This window comes from Silurus meridionalis, chromosome 28 (genome assembly GCF_014805685.1).
Source record: "Silurus meridionalis isolate SWU-2019-XX chromosome 28, ASM1480568v1, whole genome shotgun sequence".
NCBI lineage: Eukaryota > Metazoa > Chordata > Actinopteri > Siluriformes > Siluridae > Silurus > Silurus meridionalis.
This window is the reverse complement of record NC_060911.1, coordinates 3,055,122-3,078,023: the sequence shown is the minus strand read 5'-3', so window position 1 is coordinate 3,078,023 and position 22,902 is coordinate 3,055,122. Positions and strand designations below refer to the sequence as shown.

The following is a 22,902-nucleotide window of genomic DNA, read 5'->3' as shown; positions in this document are numbered from 1 at the left end:
ATTTCAATTCAATTCAATTCATTTTTATTTGTATCGCGCTTTTAACAATGAACGTTGTCTCAAAGCAGCTTTACACAGATAATGTGGTGATTAAAAGTGAATATGTTCTTTATGAGTAAGTTTGTCCCTGATGAGTGAGCCGGTGGTGACTGTGGCAGGGATAAACTCTGTTGACATTTACTACAATCTAATCCATCCTCAAAGCGCCCGTTCTTACTCCGGAATTTCATGGAACCACCGTTGATGAGAAACCGTCCCAAGCTTGCACAAACTAACACATCAAGTGTTAGTTTGTGCAAGTCTTGTGCAAGGTTGTGCAGATGGTGGTGTTTGGTGTTAGTGTATGCGGGTGGTGGTGTTTGGTGTTAGTGTATGCGGGTGCTGGTGTTTGGTGTTAGTGTATGCGGGTGCTGGTGTTTGGTGTTAGTGTATGCGGGTGGTGGTGTTTGGTGTTAGTGTAAGTGGGTGGTGGTGTTTGGTGTTAGTGTATGCGGTGGTGGTGTTTGGTGTTAGTGTAAGTGGGTGGTGGTGTTTGGTGTTAGTGTATGTGGGTGGTGGTGTTTGGTGTTAGTGTAAGTGGGTGGTGGTGTTTGGTGTTAGTGTATGTGGGTGGTGTTTGGTGTTAGTGTATGTGGGTGGTGGTGTTTGGTGTTAGTGTAAGTGGGTGGTGGTGTTTGGTGTTAATGTATGTGGGTGGTGGTGTTTGGTGTTAGTGTATGCGGGTGGTGGTGTTTGGTGTTAGTGTATGTGGGTGGTGGTGTTTGGTGTTAGTGTATGTGGGTGGTGGTGTTTGGTGTTAGTGTATGCGGTGGTGATGTTTGGTGTTAGTGTAAGTGGGTGGTGGTGTTTGGTGTTAGTGTATGAGTGGTGGTGTTTGGTGTTAGTGTATGGGTGGTGGTGTTTGGTGTTAGTGTAAGTGGGTGGTGGTGTTTGGTGTTAGTGTATTTGGTGTTAGTGTATGTGGGTGGTGGTGTTTGGTGTTAGTGTAAGTGGGTGGTGGTGTTTGGTGTTAGTGTATGTGGGTGGTGGTGTTTGGTGTTAGTGTATGTGGGTGGTGGTGTTTGGTGTTAGTGTAAGTGGGTGGTGGTGTTTGGTGTTAGTGTGGGTGGTGGTGTTTGGTGTTAGTGTATGTGGGTGGTGGTGTTAGTGTAAGTGGGTGGTGGTGTTTGGTGTTAGTGTAAGTGGGTGGTGGTGTTTGGTGTTAGTGTAAGTGGGTGGTGGTGTTTGGTGTTAGTGTAAGTGGGTGGTGGTGTTTGGTGTTAGTGTATGTGGGTGGTGGTGTTTGGTGTTAGTGTAAGTGGGTGGTGGTGTTTGGTGTTAGTGTATGGGTGGTGGTGTTTGGTGTTAGTGTATGTGGTGGTGGTGTTAGTGTAAGTGGGTGGTGGTGTTTGGTGTTAGTGTAAGTGGGTGGTGGTGTTTGGTGTTAGTGTAAGTGGGTGGTGGTGTTTGGTGTTAGTGTATGTAGTGGTGGTGTTTGGTGTTAGTGTATGTGGGTGGTGGTGTTTGGTGTTAGTGTAAGTGGGTGGTGGTGTTTGGTGTTAGTGTATTTGGTGTTAGTGTAAGTGGGTGGTGGTGTTTGGTGTTAGTGTATGTGGGTGGTGGTGTTTGGTGTTAGTGTATGTGGGTGGTGGTGTTTGGTGTTAGTGTAAGTGGGTGGTGGTGTTTGGTGTTAGTGTATGTGGGTGGTGGTGTTTGGTGTTAGTGTATGTGGGTGGTGGTGTTAGTGTAAGTGGGTGGTGGTGTTTGGTGTTAGTGTAAGTGGGTGGTGGTGTTTGGTGTTAGTGTATGCGGGTGGTGGTGTTTGGTGTTAGTGTAAGTGGGTGGTGGTGTTTGGTGTTAGTGTAAGTGGGTGGTGGTGTTTGGTGTTAGTGTAAGTGTAAGTGGGTGGTGGTGTTTGGTGTTAGTGTATGTGGGTGGTGGTGTTAGTGTAAGTGGGTGGTGGTGTTTGGTGTTAGTGTATGGTGGTGGTGTTTGGTGTTAGTGTAAGTGGGTGGTGGTGTTTGGTGTTAGTGTAAGTGGGTGGTGGTGTTTGGTGTTAGTGTATGTGGTGGTGGTGTTTGGTGTTAGTGTAAGTGGGTGGTGGTGTTTGGTGTTAGTGTAAGTGGGTGGTGGTGTTTGGTGTTAGTGTAAGTGTAAGTGGGTGGTGGTGTTTGGTGTTAGTGTATGTGGGTGGTGGTGTTAGTGTAAGTGGGTGGTGGTGTTTGGTGTTAGTGTAAGTGGGTGGTGGTGTTTGGTGTTAGTGTATGCGGGTGGTGGTGTTTGCTTATTTGGTGTTAGGTTGTGCAGATGGTGGTGTTTGTGACTAGCAGTGTGTGTGTGATTGTGTTACCTGGAAAGCCAGGTTCGCATTCTCATGCATGCCAAAGATCTCAGGATCATCGATGATGGGCAGATTCTCAATGTAGCTGTTATACTCGACCAGGCTGTCAGACTCGGGTGCGAAGTAGATCCCTGAGAACCAAAACGCTCATCATTTTACGTGTTCATGTATTAAATAATACTTTGGTAACATTCAACAGTTTAGTTTTAAATGATCCTGGTCACCCACCTGTGTGTGTGTGTGTGTGTGTGTGTGTGTGTGTGTGTGTGTGTGTGTGTGTGTGTGAGAGTACCTGATGCTGAGTACTTGTACCCCTCCTCCAAAATCTCTGGCTCGAAGAAGCGTTTTAGAACGGTGCGCAAACAACGCTGATCCCAAGCGTCTGTTACTCTCCCTCCATATGTAATCTCTCCTACACACACACACACACACACACACGTAACATTGCTGCATTAGTATCAGTAATGATCACTTTTGAAAACATTCTAACTTTAAATCAGTTTTTTACCACTGCCTATAATTTTTGCACACAACTGGGTATATTATATAAACCTGACAGGACATTGAATAAGACGCGTCGTATCTTTAAACCCGGGACTAATATTCACACTTTCTGCCTGTGTACGTATACTTCATTTTCAAAAACCAACAGTGTTTATTCTTGTTTTATTGTATTACAAAAGTGGAAGCCATTAGTGGACTTCAATGTTGTGGTAATACCGTATAATATGATGATACACTGATTTTTTCAGGTATATGTGTTGTTTTTTTCTAAACTGTAACAACAAAGTTGGAGGTACACAATTATATAAGTGTCATTGGATGAGTAGCAGGAATATTTCCCCTCACTTGAACTAGGAGACCTACACCTGTTCCAGCATGACAATGCCCCTATGCACAAAGCCAGCTGAATGAAGATATGCTACTCATAAGTTGGAGTGAAACATCTCCTGCTATAGAGCTCTAAACTCTATTCACCCCCCAGAAGCCTCCTCACCTTTTCACCTACATCAGTACCTGATATTATCAACACTGTTGTGGCTGTAAATCAGCACAAATCTACAGAACAAATTCTAGTGGAACATCTTCCCAGAAAACAGAGGTTATTATAACAGCAAAATAAAAAAGACTAAATGTGGAATGAGATGAAATCAAATCGTTTGGTTAAGTGTCCACAAACTTTTGTCCATATAGTACACACACTTCCTTAATGCACAGATGAGAGCTCGGGGACGTGGTGCACACACACATACCGGTGATGTAGATGAGAGCATCCCATGGGATGTTGCCTGTCTGGCAGTAGAGGTTCAGGTTGAGAAGAGCGCACTCCCTGTCGCTGTCGTTGAACTCATAAGGGATGTTCCAGCCCAGAGGTCCAAACTTCTTTCTCTCCTACACACACACACACACAAATCGGCATTCTACATTTAGATACTCTTTTACATGTTTAAATAAAATAATGTAGGAATAAGCCTTCTGATACAGACTGCTCAGTGTGGTGTAACAATACACACAAATATCCAGGTGGGTTTAAACGTACACATTCTATGATAGCACTTTATAACAGCATATCAGTATGTTCTTTACGAGTCATTAATCACAGATATTGATTATGGTTTAACATGTATTTGTTTGTGGACATTGCAGAACATTTAATGTAATTATAAATGGATAAAAATGATTAAAAATGTTCCCTTTTAACAAATAAAAAGTCGAATTAGTAATGAAAGAGTAAAATACTCTAAATCAACCACAGAGGGATAAATGGAGCCGTAGCACACCATCTAGTGGTTGATTTTTTTTTTAAAACAGTATGATTAGGTTGTAGAGTCACAGATTAAAGACACTGTGTGTAAATCTAGAGTGTGGGGTATCGCACTGGGAGTGTGATTATTATGTTGTGTGTGTGTGTATAGAAGTGCTGTAGGAGACTACGTGCACCCCGGAGCTCTGACCTGAATGATGGCGTGGAAGAAACACAATCCATAGATGATCTTCCTCCACTTCCTGCCCAGGGTGTGTTCCTCGAAGAACGTGCTGCTGATTCCTGTGAAAGCTCGTCGTACGTTCGCACGGAGGCCCTTCGGCGGCTCGTTAGTCACCTGGTTACACACAGAGAGAAGAGAGGAGGTCACGCTGGTGGAATTCATACACACATCATGTCATCACAACATTTCAGAGAGAAAGGGCCCATGAGAAGCTCTGTTATTAAGAATGTATTGATGTGTGTGTCTCTTTATGTGTGTGTGTGTGTGTGTGTGTGTGTGTGTGTGTGTGTGTGTGTGTGTGCGGGTTACCTTGACAGAGTTTTGAAGTACAGTGACGGGGAAGACGCTGGTAGGCATGGAGCTGAGGAACAGCCTGAAGTTCTCATGGATAATAATGTCTGCGAAATTTACCAAAAAACCAATCACATCTCAGAGCACTAAGAAGCAGCCAATCAGCATGCAACAGTGTTCTCCATTCTGATGTTCCACTCAGTGGTTTCCAAACGGATGACCAAGAGCATTTCTTTGAAGAATAGAAGTTCATTTAGGTTGAGGAACACGTGCAGTGCTTCTTTTGAGTTTTATACTCACGCAGTGACAAACAAAACTGCACACACACACACACACACACACACACACACACACACACACACACACACACACACACACACACATACACACACATACACACACATACACACACACACATACACACACCTGGCTCAGAGAAGCTCTTGATGATTTCCTCCATGGCCAGCATCCAAGAGATGGCGAGATGGCAGTTCTGCAGGAAGATCCAATTCCCGTTCTTCTGAGCTTTGGTTATCATCGCCTCCGCTATCGGGCCCTGGCCCTGACCCAGAGAGATCGACTCCACTCTACACATACACACACATACATATCACAACTCTTACTGTTATCTCAAATATGTAATTGTGTGCAATGCCAGTTATTTATATTTTCAACCAAGTCTCCATAATTCTTTTCTAATATTTAGACATTCCCCAAGAGCTAAATGGAAATAAATTCTGTGTTCTGAACCGTCAACATGGATCCTGTTTACTGATAATATCCGCTAGTTAATTAGCATCACATCTACTGCATTATCGTCTGGATCCCAGTGTGAATGAAGCATTGTGGGAGTTTGGTGTGTTTCTCATGTACCTGTCCAGGTATCCACGCTCCTTGGCGAATCTCTGGAAGGCCCCCATGGGATCGGAGCCGGTGCTGAGGATGAACACCAGTGGTGTAGAAGGAGACATGTCAGCGTACAGGGTTGCCAGATCCACCAGTGGATTTTCTACGAACGGCTTTCCGAGACTAACGATCACAAACTCGGTCACGGCAAGAACGACCTGAAGACGTGTACCCAGGGAGAAGCGTGAGTTCATAAAACACGTACAACCACATTTACCTCTGTACAACTAAAACAACACTTGACTAACACGTGTATTGCCAAGCGAACGTTGTTCTCCTCTACCTTTTCTTCACTGAAGCTTTTAATCAGGATGAGCTTCTGGAAGGGTCTGAGACGCTCATTCCAGTGACCTCTGACCTCGGGTTGCTTGTCGGAGGGGGTGTCTTCTGAGTACGGCGCGAGTTCTGTTACATAGCCGTCCCACTCTTTCGGGTTCACTGCTACCTCCAAGCGTCCTGCGGGGAGAAAGACAGAGAGACAGAGCACAATATAAACAATATTTCATAATATAATAATAATAATAATAACACACACACACACACACACACACACGGAGTGTTTATCATACCCAGCTGTACAGTAACTGGTGTTGATACAATGTCTTTCTTCATGCCTCCGAAGCAGGGCAGATTCTTCTCAAGGTCACAGCACGTCTCCCACATGAAATCAGACAACCAGGAAGCACTCGGCTTCTCCGGGATCTCCTTCACACAGAGCGAGAGGGAAAGAGAGTAAGCGAGAGAGTTCAGATCAACAACTAATTTCAGTTAACATGGTGTATCTGATTATATCAGTCATACATGTTAGACGCCTAAGACTGAGCATGAGATTTTCATGGAGCTGGCTTTGTGCACAGGGACACCATCATGTAGAGGATCCAAAGACGTCCTATTCAATTGTGTATGAAACCTTGTGGAATGAGTTTTGAGAAGATGCACATATGGCTGGAAAAGACAGGTGTCCCAATACTTTTGTACATACAGTGCATGAAAAACACAGGCTAATCGTTAGCTAATCATAGAGCGCCGTCAGATGGTGACAGACCACAGGAAATCTGCTCATCGCCAGACAGGAAGTTGACATGAGAGACGGCCGGAGACCAGTGGTGACTGTTGCACTGAGTGTATCAGTGCACTTCAGTAAGTCGAGCAAAGAGAGCGCACAAACGCAATTAGCAATTAGCGCAGTTACATCTCTTTTATGATTCAGCTTATGGGTGGATAAGGCTGATAGGATATTACAGCTAATAAACATCAAAGCAGCACACACTCTCACACACACACACACACCTTATCCATGCCCCCTGCCCCTCGCAGGAAGTAGAACCACTCTTGTGGTAAGATTTCCTCCCTCTGCATCATGATCTCCACACACAGCATGAAGCTGTAGATGGTCTTGTGTTGCTCGAAGAGGCCTCGGGAGACGCTGGTGTACGCGCTGAACAGCGTGGAATCCAGCAACGTCTGTAAGCGCACACTGAGCTCGCTGTGCTTCTCTGATGTCTCGATAGTGCTGTTGAACAGCTGCAAAACACACACACAATATTATCCTGAAATTCATGAAACACTACGACACATTGTTTTCCATATGTGTGTGTGTATGTGTGTGTGTGTTACCTGTTTGAAATACTTAAGGGAGAACTGGTACATGGGGTCGATCTCAGAAAGACTGGCGATGACGAAGTACATGACGGAGCCTCGTGTGGCCACGGGCCGATATTTCTCTCTGGCGGTGTTTATCTTCAGCTCTGTGGCTTCAGCTTCCTCCAGACGGGATTTGATCGCCTCGGAGGTCACCTGCACACCGATACACACAGATGTATGAAGATCTTATAGTAGCGTGTGTGTGGACTTTTCTCACAGCCCGACACCATAAGAACTGTGGTGTCCATGTGATGTCTGACCTTAGACTCCTGCAATGTGGTGATGAGCTCCTCGTTGTCTAGAATGTTGCCCTCTGAGGTGAAGAGCAGCTTGAGGATGCGCTCCTCGATGGCTTTGAGCTGGTTGCGGTCGGCGTTGATGCGCACGATCAGCTCGTTCCTCTGCTCCTCCAGCTCGGGACGCTCCAGGCGCACCACATCACTGTAGAGAACGAGCGAGTAAAACACCAAACACCACAAGATCAAGTGAGGAGAAACCGGTTTTTATCAGGTTTTTATATGCAGTTACAGACTGTGTCTAATAGTATAAATGGATATTTCCAATAGCATGTAGCACAAACTTGAGGGAGACACTCGCTCTGAAATCCACACCAGTAAACATCTTGGAATCACAGGATAATCAAAAAAGCGTGAAAACACCATGATATAGTAATTACCTGAGGAGCTGATCTTCCAGTCCTGACTTAGTCACTGTAAAGTTGATGATGGTCACTTTGATGCAAACCTGTGGGCAAAGAAATGATTTCAACATTCGTGTAACACCACAGACTCATAACACTGTACTGCATAGAACTACATACAAAACTAAAACATGTGTATTTCCCACAAGAGGATTCCAGCTAATGTTTTACCCACTACAAAAGCTCTTTAAATACTCGGACACACACACACACCTCGGGGAGGTAGTGAGGGTTGGCCATCTTGGTGGTCATGTAAAAGCGGAAGTTTTTGTCATAGTCGATGTCGGAATCTCCCAGACGGATCAACGTCCTGCCACCGGATACGAAAGTCTGCTTCAGCAGGACAGGCTCCAGAGCAGGGTCCAGAGTTTCTTTAAGCTACACACACACACACACACACACAAAGAAATTTAACTTGCATATGTAGTCCATCTCTAAACTCTGTGTGGACATCAATGAATATAATATAATCTCCTGGTATTTCTTTACCATGTGTTCACTAAAGAATGTAAAAAGTTCTCAAAATGGTGACCACAATTATCTACATCTTAGTGTGAGGTGAGATGAGGTGTGGTGAGGGCATAAACGTCACCTCTTCCAGTAGGACAGGCATGCCCATGCGTATAGCGTTCTCAAGAGTGCGGAGGAAACCGGTATCCGTCAGTTTAATAACCTTCAGGCCGTTCTTCGCCTCTCGTGTGCGGATCCAGCGGTTTGCCTGAAATCGCAGAGAAGGCCGTCAAAACCCTTTCTGAGCCGTAATCCAAAATCCAATTTATTTATTTTTTTGTCCTATTACAGTTGCATTGATTATAATGCAATAAAATGGCATAAGGACTTGATCAGAAGAGGTCACCTGATCTTGGGGGTCGATCATGAGGGGCCAGCGGCGTCCCCGGGTCACCAGGATGCCGTTCTCGGTGGACACGTTGTCACGTGGCAAACCTTCAGCGTTCCACTGCCGAATCTCAAACGGGTCACCCAGGATTCCAATCAGACTAAAGTTGGAGCTGATTGGGATCCCAAACTCCTGACAGCGTGAGATCCACTGCTCTATCAACTACACACAGAAACAAAGCTGGCCATTGGTTTCTCTTTCTTGAATAGACATAAGAATTTATGTGTGTGTGTGTGTGTGTGTGTGTGTGTGTGTGTGTGTGTGTGTGTGTGTTTGTTAACAGTGTACCAGCTGTCTATAGTAAGAAGTGAAGGCTCCATAATAAGCTACGCATGCGGCTCCAATGAACACGTTTCCGACCACGTTGTTGATCTCCATCTCGAACAATGCAATGCTCTCCTGCCAGCGCACGCGCTCATCAGCCAGCGCCGACGTCAGCTTCCCCGAACGTCCCAGCCGAGCCTTGGTCAGAGCCATGTTTTCAGCTGCACGCAAACAGTCACACATTCTAACACATACCAACACTTCTATCTGAATTAGAAGATTATTTTCATTTCGCTCGTCACTCACCCACGGAATCTTTTTCAGCGAGGCTGGAGTTGAACTGCTCCTGCAGTACCGCGATCTGGTTCTCCACCTCCTGCAGTTTGTCCTGCTTCTGCTTTAGAGTTGCTGAAGTAGCATCTAGCTCCGCCTGGTAAAGAACAAGCAATAAATATATATATATATATATATATATATATATATATATATATATATATATATATATATATATATATATATATATATAAATAAATAAAACAAACAAACCGAGACATGAGGATTAAAGAAGAGAAACGTTATGAACTCACCTGGGCGGCGGCCAGCTTCAACTGTTTAGGCCCGACTTCTTTCAGCACGCGGGAATAGTTGTCAATGGCTATAACCCACATGCACATGGACCTGCAGGCTTTAGAGACCTTCTCCACCTTCTCAGGTATAAAATCAGGGTTCTGAATGTAACGCTGCAGCTTTTGAAGGACCTGTGGACGGATGTTTTCTTTGTCGTAGTCGGTCAGCTTTTTCAGGAAGGTCGAGTCACCGAGGACCTGCTTAGCACTCGCCCAGTCTGTCCTGTGTTTGAGGAATGATGGAAAATCAAGCCGAGATCAGGAAACCAGAGTTAGGGGCAATCATCAGGTGCATCTTCAGGGTGGGGGATGCCCGATGTGTCCTGCCTTTGCCAGCAAGCATCCCCCACTCTGATGATGTACCTGAGGACACTCATCACTGCAAATTAATTTACCATAAACACCACTCCTATTACAAACTTATACCAATATAAGCCCTGCCCACTTTACATTGATTACACAATATCATTGAAAAACCACCAGTCATTGGTTCTTCATTTTGTATAATAATTAATAACTAACGCATACATACAAACACACACACACACACACACACACACACACACACATACACACATACACACACACACACACACAGTGACTCACTTGCTGTTGAGCAGGATACACACTGCCTCCATGACAGTCATAACGAGGTCAGGAGGTTTGGTGAACACACGGATCTCAGAGATGTCGGCCTTGTCCAGAGAATCCAGAGCCTTGTTGGCCTTCTCCAGAACAGGTAGCGCCTTATCCAGGTCTTCCCGAGCTTCATTTGCGATGGCCTTTGTAATACGCTCTTTCTCTTTTGCCAACGCCTCGTCTTCCTTCACCACTTTGCGCACCTATGGGGTTAAAGGGCAGACGAGAAAGCTATAACTCAAATCCATTCATCCATCCATCATCCATCCATCCACCCCTCCGTGTTGTATTGTTATCATCCATCAATCCTATAGGAATCAGAATTCCGTTTCATCATCCATGAATTATGTAATTAAGTGCTCAATTTCCTCAATCCATCCAATAAACATCCCTCCATTTATCTGTCTGTCAGTCTATATTCCAGTCCTTAATTCCATCAGTCTCTGTCCATCTATTCATCCATCCATCCATTAACCTATTTTATTGAATATAAAATATAAAATCTACACTATTTATTCATCCATCCTTTATATAGTATTTTACTGATTCATCCTTTATTACCACACACACACACACACACACACACACACACACACACACACACACACACACACACACACCTGGTCAGCGCTCTCCTGGTCAACAGCGATTTTCTCCATGAGGGCATTGACGTCGATGGATTTCTGTTTGAGCACAGGCTCCAGGGCTGACAGCTCCACCTTCATTTTATCAACCAGTTCATTGGTCTCCAACAGCTTCGTCAGACCATTTTTCACTCGATCACGAGCCTGCCAACACACACACACACACACACACACACACACACAGACCTCAGTGTTAATTCTCTCTCAATCACTCATATCCTCTTAATGTATAAACTGTATGAGGGAACACTGTCAACATCACATCACATCCACATAGAAATTTGTGTTGTGTGATGTCATGACCCTCACCGTCTCCAGCTGCTCCCTCTTACTTCCCAGCATGCTTAGATAAAGGTTAATGAGCTCCAGATAAGAAGTGGGCGTGGTGTAATAGCGGCGGCGGAGCTCCGAATAGAAACGCTCGGCCATGTCCGTCACGCTCATGTGGATCTCCACACACATCTGAGACAAACAGTTTGACATCTCCTCACTGCCAAAGTCCACCGTCTGGAAAAATGTCTGGGAGACAGACAGGAGAGCCTCGTGCGGCCACTGAGACACGGAAAGAGACAAAGAGACAAATTCATTACAGTAATAACAATAAACAAGTGCAACACTAACAGCAGGAAGACTATAACAGCTGAGTTTTTCTACTTTCCATGGAACAGTAGAAAATGGTATGATCAGTTTTTTATTGGGCTCTAGCTATTAAGAAGATTTACATCAAAATAACACTGCAGCAGACATGCCTCATGAGAGCAAGAGAGAAAAAAGATTTCTTGGTCTGGTAAGTCAAAAATCTATACCATCTGTGCAGTGAAGCATGGTGGTGGAAGCATCATGCTTTGTTTCTCAGTAGCAGACTTGATTTAGGAAAGGAAGGTTTGTGATACTGACCTGGACAAACCAGTCGATTGTGCAGCAGTTGACGAGCGAGGGAAACATACGGCAGCGTGACCGGAAGGCATCACCTACTGGACTCATACACAGCACAATGTGCAGCTTCTCACGTACACGAGAGATAAAGAACTGGAAGACCTGCATGAAAAAAAGAGAGAAATCTGCATTATATAGAGCAGGAGGGATAAATGGATGAGTGATTTGGTAAGAGTAATAGATGACAGAACAGATTAAAAGAAGGATTTGGAATAAAGAGGTGGATGCTTTAGATAGATAGATAGATAGATAGATAGATAGATAGATAGATAGATAGATAGATAGATAGATAGATAGATAGATAGATAGATAGATAGATAGATAGATAGATAGATAGATAGATAGATAGATAAGCAGGCAGGCAGACAGACAGAAAGACAGACAGACAAACAGACAAAAGGATGATGCATGTTTTTGTATGCAAGTGTTAAACAGATAAATGGATGGATGTACCTCGTCCCTGTTGCCCTCGGTGATACCCGCCTCCTTGGCACGGGGCCGTGTCGCTGCCAACACCTGCTCAAGCTCATCTTTCTCAAACAGGTTGGGAACCTCACCAGAGTTCAGCATGTTGTTAATATCCTCCAGGAACTCCTCAACTACAATCTGAGAACATCACAAACAGCTCATTAAGACATTTACTCCTCAGATCAAAGCTCCGTCCCTTGTGGAGTGCAAATGCATCTTCAGGTATGTGATTGTAGCCCGCTTAGAAGGCAGTGTTGGCACTCTGGTGGTTCAGTAGTTAAAATATTTCTGGTACTGTTGCCATTTGTTTTGAATACTACATAATTATCATTTCACCTTCCATCACTTAACCATATTACACTTCTGCAATTCCACTCTATATCTAGTTGCTTTTTCCCTCAATTTACTGAACTCTACACACACACCACCACACTTTACACTCTCTAGCTGGTCTGTCTTTATCTTCTTCTCCCCATCGTATCCCCTCAACCCAAAGCTACAGAAATTTGCAGGCAGAAAGTTTCACAGAAAATCAATTCACTGTGCTTTCTCTCATATTGAATCCTCTCAACCCGAACAATTCTACTGACAGTCTTAAGGGCCTTGTCCAAAGGGCCCAACAGAGGCAGCATTGCAATACAAGGGCTTGAACCTCAGACCTTAACCACTGAACCACAATAATTTAGTAGCACGAGGTTAACATTGGATTTTAGTCCTTGTCCTGTCTGTACCTGAGTGTCAGTGAAGAGAAAAACCATGTCTTGTCCATCAACGCCGGCCATCTTGTAGAGTTTACGCAGATCCTCATGGAAAGTGTCGTAGTTGTAACCACGGCTGAGTTCGATCTGGAAGCAGCGGTAGCCGCACATATGAGCAGCTAGTCGTGTGAGAGATTGCTTCCCTGTCCCGCCCACGCCGACTAACAGGGCATTGCCACGCTCTTGCCGAATCATGCGGGCGATTCTGAAAAAAAATTACTAAATTACTAGTGGAACTAAACAGTATGTCAGGAACAAAGACAGACTTTCTGTTACTGGTGCATCCCTAATGTACGTCTAAATGATCCATGTGAATTAAACTCTAATCTGATCCATAAATAGTTACATACAGACCTGCACAATAAGAGGCCATTTGATTGACACAGCAACTATATTTACACTCCAATGACTGGTTCAATCCAGTTCCTTAAAAGACTGGATGCTTGACTTTAGTGCGATGTCTGTATCTTGCTGTCCAGAAATGTTACAAACTCTATATTTATATAGATATTATAAGATTAAGTGTTATTCACTTTGTTTAAGAGTTTTTTCTTTTAAACACTGGTTAGCACTAGAATTACCAATAATCTGTGTGATATTTATCTTAAATTACTTTTTGAGGTTTTTAAGATGAAATTAATTTCTCAGGGTCTACATCTATGACACCGTTCTATGATGGAAATTTGGATTTCCTGAGTTTAGAACCCATCAGATTTTCTTCCTAAATGCTGTATATCCTGCATGTTTTTCCAGGTGGGATCAGTCCCTAAAATCTAAAAAGTTCACTTTGGTCATTTCCTTGCATTTTCTTTCTTTCGATTTATATGGTTTATGTAAAACTTTTTCGAGGACAAAGGAATAAGGAAATCCGAGTCCATATTACAACCAAAGTCATGTAACCTGACCAACCTGGAGACATGTTCGATGGCGTCCTGGAAAAACACAAGCTTGGTTTCCTTGGAAAAGACCAAGTTGTAGTCATCTAGATAGTCCTGAAGAACATTCCGGATCTTTTCTGTGTCCGTCAGGTCCTCGTAGACGCGGTCAGCCTTCTCTGCTCCAACCTACACAAAACGGGAATGAGTCAGCAGAAACTCGAGCAACGTCTGAATACCGATTTTGTAGGTCTTAATGACTGCTTCATGTGGGGACAATGTTTCTTTTTAAAAACATTAAGATGCCTCAGATTCTGACTCTACATTAAATATATTGAGATCTTCAGTGTTTGAGCTGAATGAGCTCAGGGTGTGGAACCATTTTCAGGTCTAGAACTGTAGAATGTTCTGAGATCAGATTTTGGAAATTACAGATTAAATCCCGTCTTGGTGAAGTGGTTTTAAAGACTCACTGGGTTCCTGTTAAATGGCAGTTATAAAAAGTAAAAAAGTACCATTAAAACATCTGACTGGATATAATGTGTAGAAGAGTCACCTTGATGAAATCTCCAAAAATGATCGGTTGCTTGGAGAGAGAACTGGGGTCCAAACTGATGCTGAAATATTTATCTGAAACACACAACAAAGACGAACGCTTATTTTCAGACAGAAGGAGAAACGAAAAAAAAACTGCTTCCTGTAGCTTGGAGCTCTGGTGCAGTAGATTATTTAGAAATGATTCTTTAAGTAAAGTAATATAATGAATTTCTGTGATGTGGAACACAGTTGTTCTGTTACACTCTGTACACCAGATTTCTCCTTAATGTTCCTGATATGGTGATAATGTTCAGGTCTCATTACCCTGTTGCAGGAGTAATTCATCTCACCTGTTGCTCGTTACCTCTATCATGGTGCTCCATTAAAACTGCTTGTACTGAACATTTAATATAAAAAAAAAAAACTAAATGTTCATCATTTTATGATTTACACAAATAAACTATGCTCCAGGTTGTAACTGTGACTGCAACAGTACTGATGGCACTCAGGAACCTTTTCAAGCCTGGGACTGAAGTTTGTTCAGTAAGAGTTTATTGTAGTGTATGGTGATGGTTCTTACTGGCCATCTCGCAGATCATGGTGTTGAAGTAGGTCTTGTCCGCGTTGTTGATGAGCCGATCATGAAACACACGCTGGCACTCGTGACAGAAGAGACGGAAGATCTGGTTGTGATCCTGCACAGTGCCAGGCTCACACTGCAAAATGCCTGAAGCATACGAACACACCATAAATATAGTGTGTGTGTGTGTGTGTGTGTGTGTGTGTGTGTGTGTGTGTGTGTTGCTTTGCTATCTATCTATCTATCTATCTATCTATCTATCTATCTATCTATCTATCTCTTAATTATTCTTTCTTTCTTTCTTTCTTTCTTTTATCAATCTCTTAATCGTTCAATCTTTCTTTCTTTCTTTCTTTCTTTCTTTCTTTCTCTTTCTTTCTTTCTTTCTTTCTAACAATCTCTTAATCTTTCTTTCTTTCTTTCTCTCTCTTTCTTTCTTTCTTTCTTTCTTTCTATCAATTTCTTAATCTTTCTTACTTTCTTTCTATCAATCTCTTAATCTTTCTTTCTGTCGATCCGCCCGTCCGTCATTCTGTCTATCCGTTTGTCCATCCATCGTTCAACACTAACCATAAGATCAGCGTGTGCTTTTTTGAATGCTCCATGTTTTCTCCCTGTGTGTGCTGTTATAAGAAGCTCAACACTACATTTTGCAGGCGGCTTCAACAGGTTTGTGTGTGTTACTGCGTACAAGCCAGAGTTATTATACACCTTCTACCTGACTTATACAAGTCTGTATTGCACGTGAGTGAGTGTGTGTGTGTGTGTGTGTGTGTGTGTGTGTGTGTGTGTGTGTGTGTGTGTCTCACCCTGCACACACTTGGACAGATCTCGGAGGTTGAACACGTAGTGAGATTTGTCTGGAGTCGGGAGCAAATCCACGCTCATGCGGTTGTAAATCTCCACTGCGGCGTCTACGATGCTCCCTGCTGCCTGCTTCACTGCCAGAGGGAAATCAGCAAGGAAGCCGCACAGGATCGCCTGGAGGAACGGAATCAACACACACACACACACACACATTACAGATGGGCTACATGCACACACATTGTATACCTGATAGAAATGTCCAATGACTGTACACACACGTATGTTGAAAAGGCACTGAGCTACATCAGTAGAGCCCGAGAGTGTGTGTGTGTGTGTGTGTGTGTGTGTGTGTGTGTGTTTGTTTAACTGTCAGATCAAATCAAATCAAATCAAATCAAATCAAATCAAATTTTATTTGTCACATACACATACATACAGGGTATGACATGCAGTGAAATGCTTTTAACGACGGTCCGGCATGAGGGAATAAAAAAAAGGGTAAAAAAGGGGGATAAAAATATAAATATAATAACAAAATTTAAAGAAAAATATAGTAAGAAAAGGCAGATAAATAAAGATATCAGGATATCTAAATATATATGTATATATACATACATTACATATATACTTATATATACACATACACGGAAAATATTTTATGGCAGTGTGCAGTTAACCAGTAAACAACAGTAAACATTAAACGAGTTAGGCATGTTTTTGATTGTCCATAAGTGTCCATGTGCAGTAAGGTGTGGTGTAAAGTGTCCTTGTGCGGAATGGTGTGGTATAAAAAAGAATATAAGAAATATGAAATAAATATGAAAAGAAAATGAAAATATGAAAAGTAAAGTGCACTGTGCTGTGCAGGTCCAGTGTATAATGTGCCGTAGCACGAAAAGTGTGATTGTGCAGGGGAAAAAAGTGTGATGATGGAAAGAGTGGGCCAGTTCTTAGATCCTGGATGTTTCCTGGTTTAAACTCCGAATGGCCTGCGGGAAGAAGCTCCTCCTCATTCTCTCTGTGGTCGCTTTCAGGAGCGGAAGCGTTTCCAACGCAACAGAGAAAAGAGTCCATTGTTGGGATGGCTGAGGTCCTTCACGATTTTCCTGGCTCTGGTCCTGCACCGCATGCTGTAGATGTCCTGCAGGTCAGGAGCTCGGTGTGGATGGTACGTTCAGCTGAACGCACCACCCTCTGGAGGGCTCGTCTGTCCTGCATGGTGCTGTTCCCGAACCAGGAAGTGATGCTACCCGTCAGAACACTCTCAATAGTGCAAGTGTAAAAAGTCTTAAGCACCTGAGAGGGTAGTTTAAAGTCCCTTAAGCGTCTCAGATGGTACAGACGCTGCCGGGCCTTCTTCACCAGGGTGTTGATGTGACAGGACCAAGACAGGTCCTGTGTGATGTGAACACCCAGGTACCGGAAACTGTCCACTCTTTCCACTGGAGTCCCGCAGATGTTTAGCGGTTGGTATGACCGCTCCTGCTTCGTGCTGAAGTCCACGATCAACTCCTTAGTCTTGCTGACGTTCAGGAGAAGGTTGTTCTCCTGGCACCATCTCTCCAGGTTTTTAACCTCCTGTAGGTAGGCCGTCTCGTTGTTGTTGGAGATCAGGCCCACCACAACGGTGTCGTCAGCAAACTTGATGATGGTTGTGGAGTTGGAAGTGGCCACACAGTCATGTGTGTACAGCGAGTACAGCAGGGGCTCAGAACACAACCCTGGGGAGCTCCAGTGCTGAGGGTGAGGGTGGATGAGGTGTGTTTTCCCACCCGTACAGCTTGTGGTCTGTCCGTCAGGAAGTTGAGATCCATTGACACAGCGGCAGGCTGAGTCCCAGGACCTCCAACTTAGAGGTGAGTGTGGAGGGAATTATGGTGTTGAACGCTGAACTGTAGTCCACGAACAACATCTTTGTGTAATTCCCGTTTCTTTGGTCCAGGTGGCTGATAGTTGTGTGGAGAAGATGTGCAATTGCGTCCTCAGTCGAACGGTTCTGACGGTACGCAAACTGTAGTGGGTCCAGTGTGACCGGTAGTGAGGCAGTGATGAAGTCTCTGACCAGTCTCTCAAAGCACTTCATCACTACTGAGGTCAGAGCTACAGGGCGATAGTCATTTAGGCAGGCGGGCTGGGGTTTCTTCGGGACAGGGACAATAGTGGACTGTTTAAAACATGAGGGGACAACAGACTGTTCCAGAGAGAGGTTGAATATCTCAGTGAACACCGGTGCTAGCTGGTCAGCGCAGGCTTTCAGAACCCGACCTGTGATTCCATCTGGTCCTGCTGCCTTCCTGGTATTCACTCTCTTGAATGCCCTCCTCACGTCATGCTCCGAGATGGTGAATGTGTTTACCTCTCTGGCTCTCTCAGCGTGCATGCTGGTTGTGCCACTAGCGCCGCTAGCGTGGTTAGCTGCAGCCTCGAAACGAGCGTAAAAGGTGTTTAGCTCGTCTGCCAGAGAAGCGTCCGCATTCACCATTCTGGAAGATGGTGTTTTATAGTCCGTTATTGTCCTTAGTCCCTGCCACAGGCTCCTGGAGCCACCTTGTTGGAACTGTGACTCCAGTTTCCTCCCGTAGCGCCGTTTTGCATCCTTCACCGCTCTGCGAACACTGTAGGATGCAGCCTTGTACTCCTCCATGTCCCCGGTGGCGAGCCCCGTGTTGTAGGCAGCGGAGCGGGATCTCAGAGCGTCGCGGATGGTTTTATCCACCCACGGCTTCTGGTTGGGAAACGTTCTGATAGTGGTTTTTTGCACCGTATCATCCGTTAGTTTCCCGATGAATCCCACAACCGCTTCCGTAAACATGTTGACGTCATCAGAGCTGCGCCGAAACATGTCCCAGTCTGCGTCATCCAAAGCGTCCTGCAGAGCGGCCACCGATTGGTCAGTCCAGCGCGCGACCTCCCTCTGAACCGGAGCTTCCTGTTTCAGCCTTTGTTTGTAAACAGGCATGAGGAAGATGGCAGCATGGTCCGATTTCCCAAACGGTGGACGTGATTGTGCCTTGTAGCTGTTCTTACATGTTGTGTAGCAGTGATCCAGTGTTCTTTCGCCCCTGGTGGGGCAGGTGATGTGCTGATAAAAGTTCGGGAGTGCGCGCTTGAGGTTGGCACTGTTGAAATCTCCGACCACAATGAGCGCAGCGTCCCGATGCTGTGTTTGTTGTTGCGTTACTGTTATAACTGTTATAGCTGTCAGAACTGAGCATCGGTGTGTGTGTGTGGGTTTGGGGGGGAACAACATTTCTGATTGTCTTGATGATGTACCTTAAAAATCTGCTTGAGGCTCTGCTCAGATGGAGTCGGGAGGCAGAACATGCTGAAATGCCGAATGAAACGAGGGGTCACGGGGTTACGACCTCCACCAGGGGGCGCACATGCTGCCGCTATAGTCATATCCTACAAGATAAAATAAATACATTACATAATATGTATATAAAGTGACGAGTAGAGAAGATGAGGAGGAAGAAGAGGGAATGAAGGAATAAGTAAAGATGGCGGAATAAGTTGGGAAGATAATGAGGAGGAGGCGATGAAGAGACGAGTAGAGAGGATGAGGAGGAGAAGATGAAGGGATAATAGAAAAAAAGATGCACAGATTTTAACTCCATTACTGCACTTTTTTATTTCTGCAGCCTAGTTTGTGAATTTACTCGTTTTCTCTTTGTCCTGCTCTTGTGTATGTGTGTGTATGAATCTACCTGAATCTCCTTCCAGAAGAACTTCTCACGGTCGTAGAAGCCCTGAAAGTCTAGAAACTGACGCAGCAACTCAATCGGGGGCTGCGAGCCGTAACTGTCCAACTTGGGCATGTTTAAATCATCAACGAACACCACGATTCGCTTATTAGCAGGGGCCCCTAAAACACACACACGTACAATTTATGTTTTAGCCTCAATAAAAGCTCCCCTGCTTTTACAGAAACAGAGGGAAATTTGAGAGTTTAGTGGATATTTCATCACATTTCATGTATACTTTACAGACTGTGTGTGTGTGTGTGTGTGTGTGTGTGTGTGTGTGTGCGCATACCTAGTGTATTCTTCCTCTTCTTCTCCAGTTTGGACTCGATGATCTCCTGCGTCCGAGCCGAGGATGTCTGGGCGGAGAAGTTGATGTAGACAGGGATGTACCCTGCCCGCTCTTGTATGCTGTTTAACAAGCCACGAGCCACCACAGACTGATACACACACACACACACACACACACACACACAAATATCATTCAACATACATATAGGTCACCAGTATACATATATATTGTTCTGTAAACCCTGTCATGTCTGTTTCACTAGTTTACTACCTCAGAGAGACACACACACACACACACACACACACACACACACACACACACACACACACACACCATACCTTTCCTACTCCAGTAATGCCGGTAAAAAGCACAGAGTGTTGCACGGAGAGCAGTTTTTCCATCAGGTATCCATAGCGCACCGTGTCCATAGTGGGCACCAGCATCTCAAAGAAAGGAATCTCGTTATTATACCTACAAAAAAATTGTATAAAAGGATATATATATAAAATAAACGGTATAATATACACACAAAATGTTTTTTTAATGATGTCATGAGCGAACTCGTGATTATTCGCAACTTATTTCGCACGTTAACGTGAGGAATAAAATTACAGGTTTAAAGGCCGGAGACGAGACGCGACATCAAACGTTTCTACGAACTGTGTTCTGGTGGGAACTTTGGGTTCTTTTGCTTTTCTTTTATCTTGGATCTTCTCAGCAGCACTACCTAAGCCTTCTGTGCTGCGCTGTCTAGAACTTTTTGGGATCGTTATGGCAGAATACATGGTCTGATAAACGTTTCAAACTGATTTGCCTTTTATTATTATTTAATAGATGCCGTAATAACCGTCTGAACATTGTTTAGCTCAACCGCAGTATCTCTTGATCATGTAACTTGTCCGTATCCGTTCTAAATGTACTATAAATGAATATTATTATATATAAGTGAAACCAGACTCAACATAGAGCATGAACATAAAATATTCTTGTGAATGTTTTGAAGTAATTATGGTGTTTTAAATAACGTTAATCATAAAGACGGCAAACGGAACTTTTGCGTCCATGTTTCCACACGGACGGTTTTAATTGCCGGATTTGTCCGCAGATTTTGGTGCTCGATTTGAGACTTGCCGCATCAGTAAAACAAATGTTTAGTGACTAAAAATTATTTTTGTTTATTTATTTTTTTTAATCTGAGTGAAGTAAACGTGTGTCGTGTTGAAGGTTTTAATTGGTCAAACAGAACTGCGTAAATAAAATGAATTTGCGTTAACGTGTTAAGAAATGCGTACATTTTGACAACCCTGAATATATATATATATATATATATATGTATATATATATATATATATATATATATATATATATATATATATATATATATAAAAAATACTGTATAGAAGATGTATAATAAAAGGATATATAATATGTGTGGCACAGTGTTTTTTTTCCTCTTATACATTATATATTTCACCTGAAGTGAGGAATGATCCTTTCCCATGGCTCCAGACGCTTACTCTCCAAATCTATATACACACTCCATATGTCCCCTGCACTCGGAAACTGAGAGAGAGAGAGAGAGAAAAAGAAAGATTCAACACTACTATTTGCATCAAGGAGAAAAGTAAAGTAGATCATTAAAACGAATGAAGCATCTGGTCCTTAAGTAGATTATTTATAATAGACTTTGTAGGTATTTTTGTGTTTTTGAGCTTCAATACATTTTTTTTTTTTTTTCTGAATGCAATATTGACTCCAGTGTGTGCTAATAAAACAGGTGTAAATAATTCCATAAATAATAAACAAGTTAAATGATTCCGTATTCAGCATCGCCTCGTACTCTCGTCTCCGTCCGTCCCACTCTCTCTGAACTGCTTTTCAGCCCTTGTGAAATAAAGATCACCCTCACAGGGTGGATTTTCACCTCTAATATTAAAAAGGGGCAGTTTTACTGAGAGAAAGAGATGAGAGGGACTTTGGCGAGAGACTTTTAGAAGACGATCGGCGTCATAAACCGAATCGTATCGACTCATAAAAGCTGCTGCTGTGCATCAATAAGAGGTGAAATATGAAAATGAAGAAGTGGAACAGTATAAATAGTATTAGGAAATGAATAAGCAGCTCAGACACAGGAAGTAGAACGTGGAGTTTTTTGTAGCAGGATGAGTTCTGTAGGAACCAGAATCACTCAACAGTGTGAACAGAAAAATCATTTTAGTAATGAAGTGAAGCAGCGGGAACCTTGGCATCGGTGTTGTCCTCGAACTGCTGCCTGACGAAGCTGTCGAAGGCGTCCCAGCAGCCGTCTGTCAGATTCCCACCAATGGCCCAGACGTAGCAGAATAGGAACGTCTGGCAGAGCAGGATGTTCAGTCGAGCAGAGTCCTGAGCACATACACACAAACCTTTAACTTCAATATCACCTTCATTGTAATGAAGAACTCACACGAGTTACTGAACTTGCAAGAGACATTTCGGAATCTGAGATGGACTGTACCATTTTAAGGCTGGGTGAGTCGTTGCTAAACAGCAGTGCCTCGAGGAGGCAGCAGAGGGTGGTGACTTTGCTGATGTCCACCTGAGCCATGGCCTGTATGCAGTGCTTCGTCACAAACTGGAGACCCTTCTCCACATAGCGCCCGAAGAGCTCAATTAGATATTCACGCACAGGCTCAGCCACCTAATATGATGAAATCCGTTAAAAATGTGATTAGTGATCATTAAGCAAAACTGTTAAATTCCACATGGTTCTTCTCAATGTTCCACAAAATCCTGTAGACAAGCTGAAAAGACTAAAAGTTAGAAATGATATGTTGTTGATGTGAAGTGCTTGATTGGTTGAACCTTGTCTGAGAGGCCTGTGAGCCACGTCTGCACATATGGCATCCATTTCAGCTCCTCTGGGTCGATGTAGACCATCCCACAGCGACTGACCGTGGCTGGAGAGGCGACGGCTAAATCTTGAACCTGAGAGAGGATTAGACAG

At 43.7% G+C, this 22,902-nt stretch overlaps 1 protein-coding gene across 1 annotated transcript in view; it reads right to left on the bottom strand.

Annotated features, from left to right (window-relative positions):
• The window catches only part of dnah6 (dynein, axonemal, heavy chain 6), a 39,224-nt gene that overhangs the window by 2,833 nt on the left and 13,489 nt on the right, over positions 1-22,902 (bottom strand). Inside the window, exons 37-73 of the mRNA XM_046842523.1 lie at positions 22,761-22,883; positions 22,414-22,596; positions 22,158-22,301; positions 21,391-21,479; positions 20,255-20,387; positions 19,917-20,064; positions 19,589-19,746; positions 19,155-19,286; positions 15,884-16,055; positions 15,075-15,221; positions 14,514-14,587; positions 13,992-14,146; positions 13,056-13,287; positions 12,310-12,462; positions 11,818-11,958; positions 11,230-11,472; positions 10,897-11,064; positions 10,244-10,479; positions 9,599-9,860; positions 9,318-9,441; positions 9,036-9,232; positions 8,706-8,909; positions 8,442-8,567; positions 8,063-8,227; positions 7,826-7,893; positions 7,410-7,590; positions 7,123-7,302; positions 6,796-7,029; positions 6,075-6,210; positions 5,789-5,961; positions 5,473-5,663; positions 5,026-5,186; positions 4,618-4,706; positions 4,276-4,422; positions 3,574-3,712; positions 2,613-2,732; positions 2,330-2,451 (exon numbers count right to left, since the gene is read on the bottom strand). Coding sequence (XP_046698479.1) covers positions 2,330-2,451; positions 2,613-2,732; positions 3,574-3,712; positions 4,276-4,422; positions 4,618-4,706; positions 5,026-5,186; positions 5,473-5,663; positions 5,789-5,961; positions 6,075-6,210; positions 6,796-7,029; positions 7,123-7,302; positions 7,410-7,590; positions 7,826-7,893; positions 8,063-8,227; positions 8,442-8,567; positions 8,706-8,909; positions 9,036-9,232; positions 9,318-9,441; positions 9,599-9,860; positions 10,244-10,479; positions 10,897-11,064; positions 11,230-11,472; positions 11,818-11,958; positions 12,310-12,462; positions 13,056-13,287; positions 13,992-14,146; positions 14,514-14,587; positions 15,075-15,221; positions 15,884-16,055; positions 19,155-19,286; positions 19,589-19,746; positions 19,917-20,064; positions 20,255-20,387; positions 21,391-21,479; positions 22,158-22,301; positions 22,414-22,596; positions 22,761-22,883 — 5,850 coding nt within the window. The remainder of the gene's footprint in view (positions 1-2,329; positions 2,452-2,612; positions 2,733-3,573; positions 3,713-4,275; positions 4,423-4,617; positions 4,707-5,025; positions 5,187-5,472; positions 5,664-5,788; positions 5,962-6,074; positions 6,211-6,795; positions 7,030-7,122; positions 7,303-7,409; positions 7,591-7,825; positions 7,894-8,062; positions 8,228-8,441; positions 8,568-8,705; positions 8,910-9,035; positions 9,233-9,317; positions 9,442-9,598; positions 9,861-10,243; positions 10,480-10,896; positions 11,065-11,229; positions 11,473-11,817; positions 11,959-12,309; positions 12,463-13,055; positions 13,288-13,991; positions 14,147-14,513; positions 14,588-15,074; positions 15,222-15,883; positions 16,056-19,154; positions 19,287-19,588; positions 19,747-19,916; positions 20,065-20,254; positions 20,388-21,390; positions 21,480-22,157; positions 22,302-22,413; positions 22,597-22,760; positions 22,884-22,902) is intronic.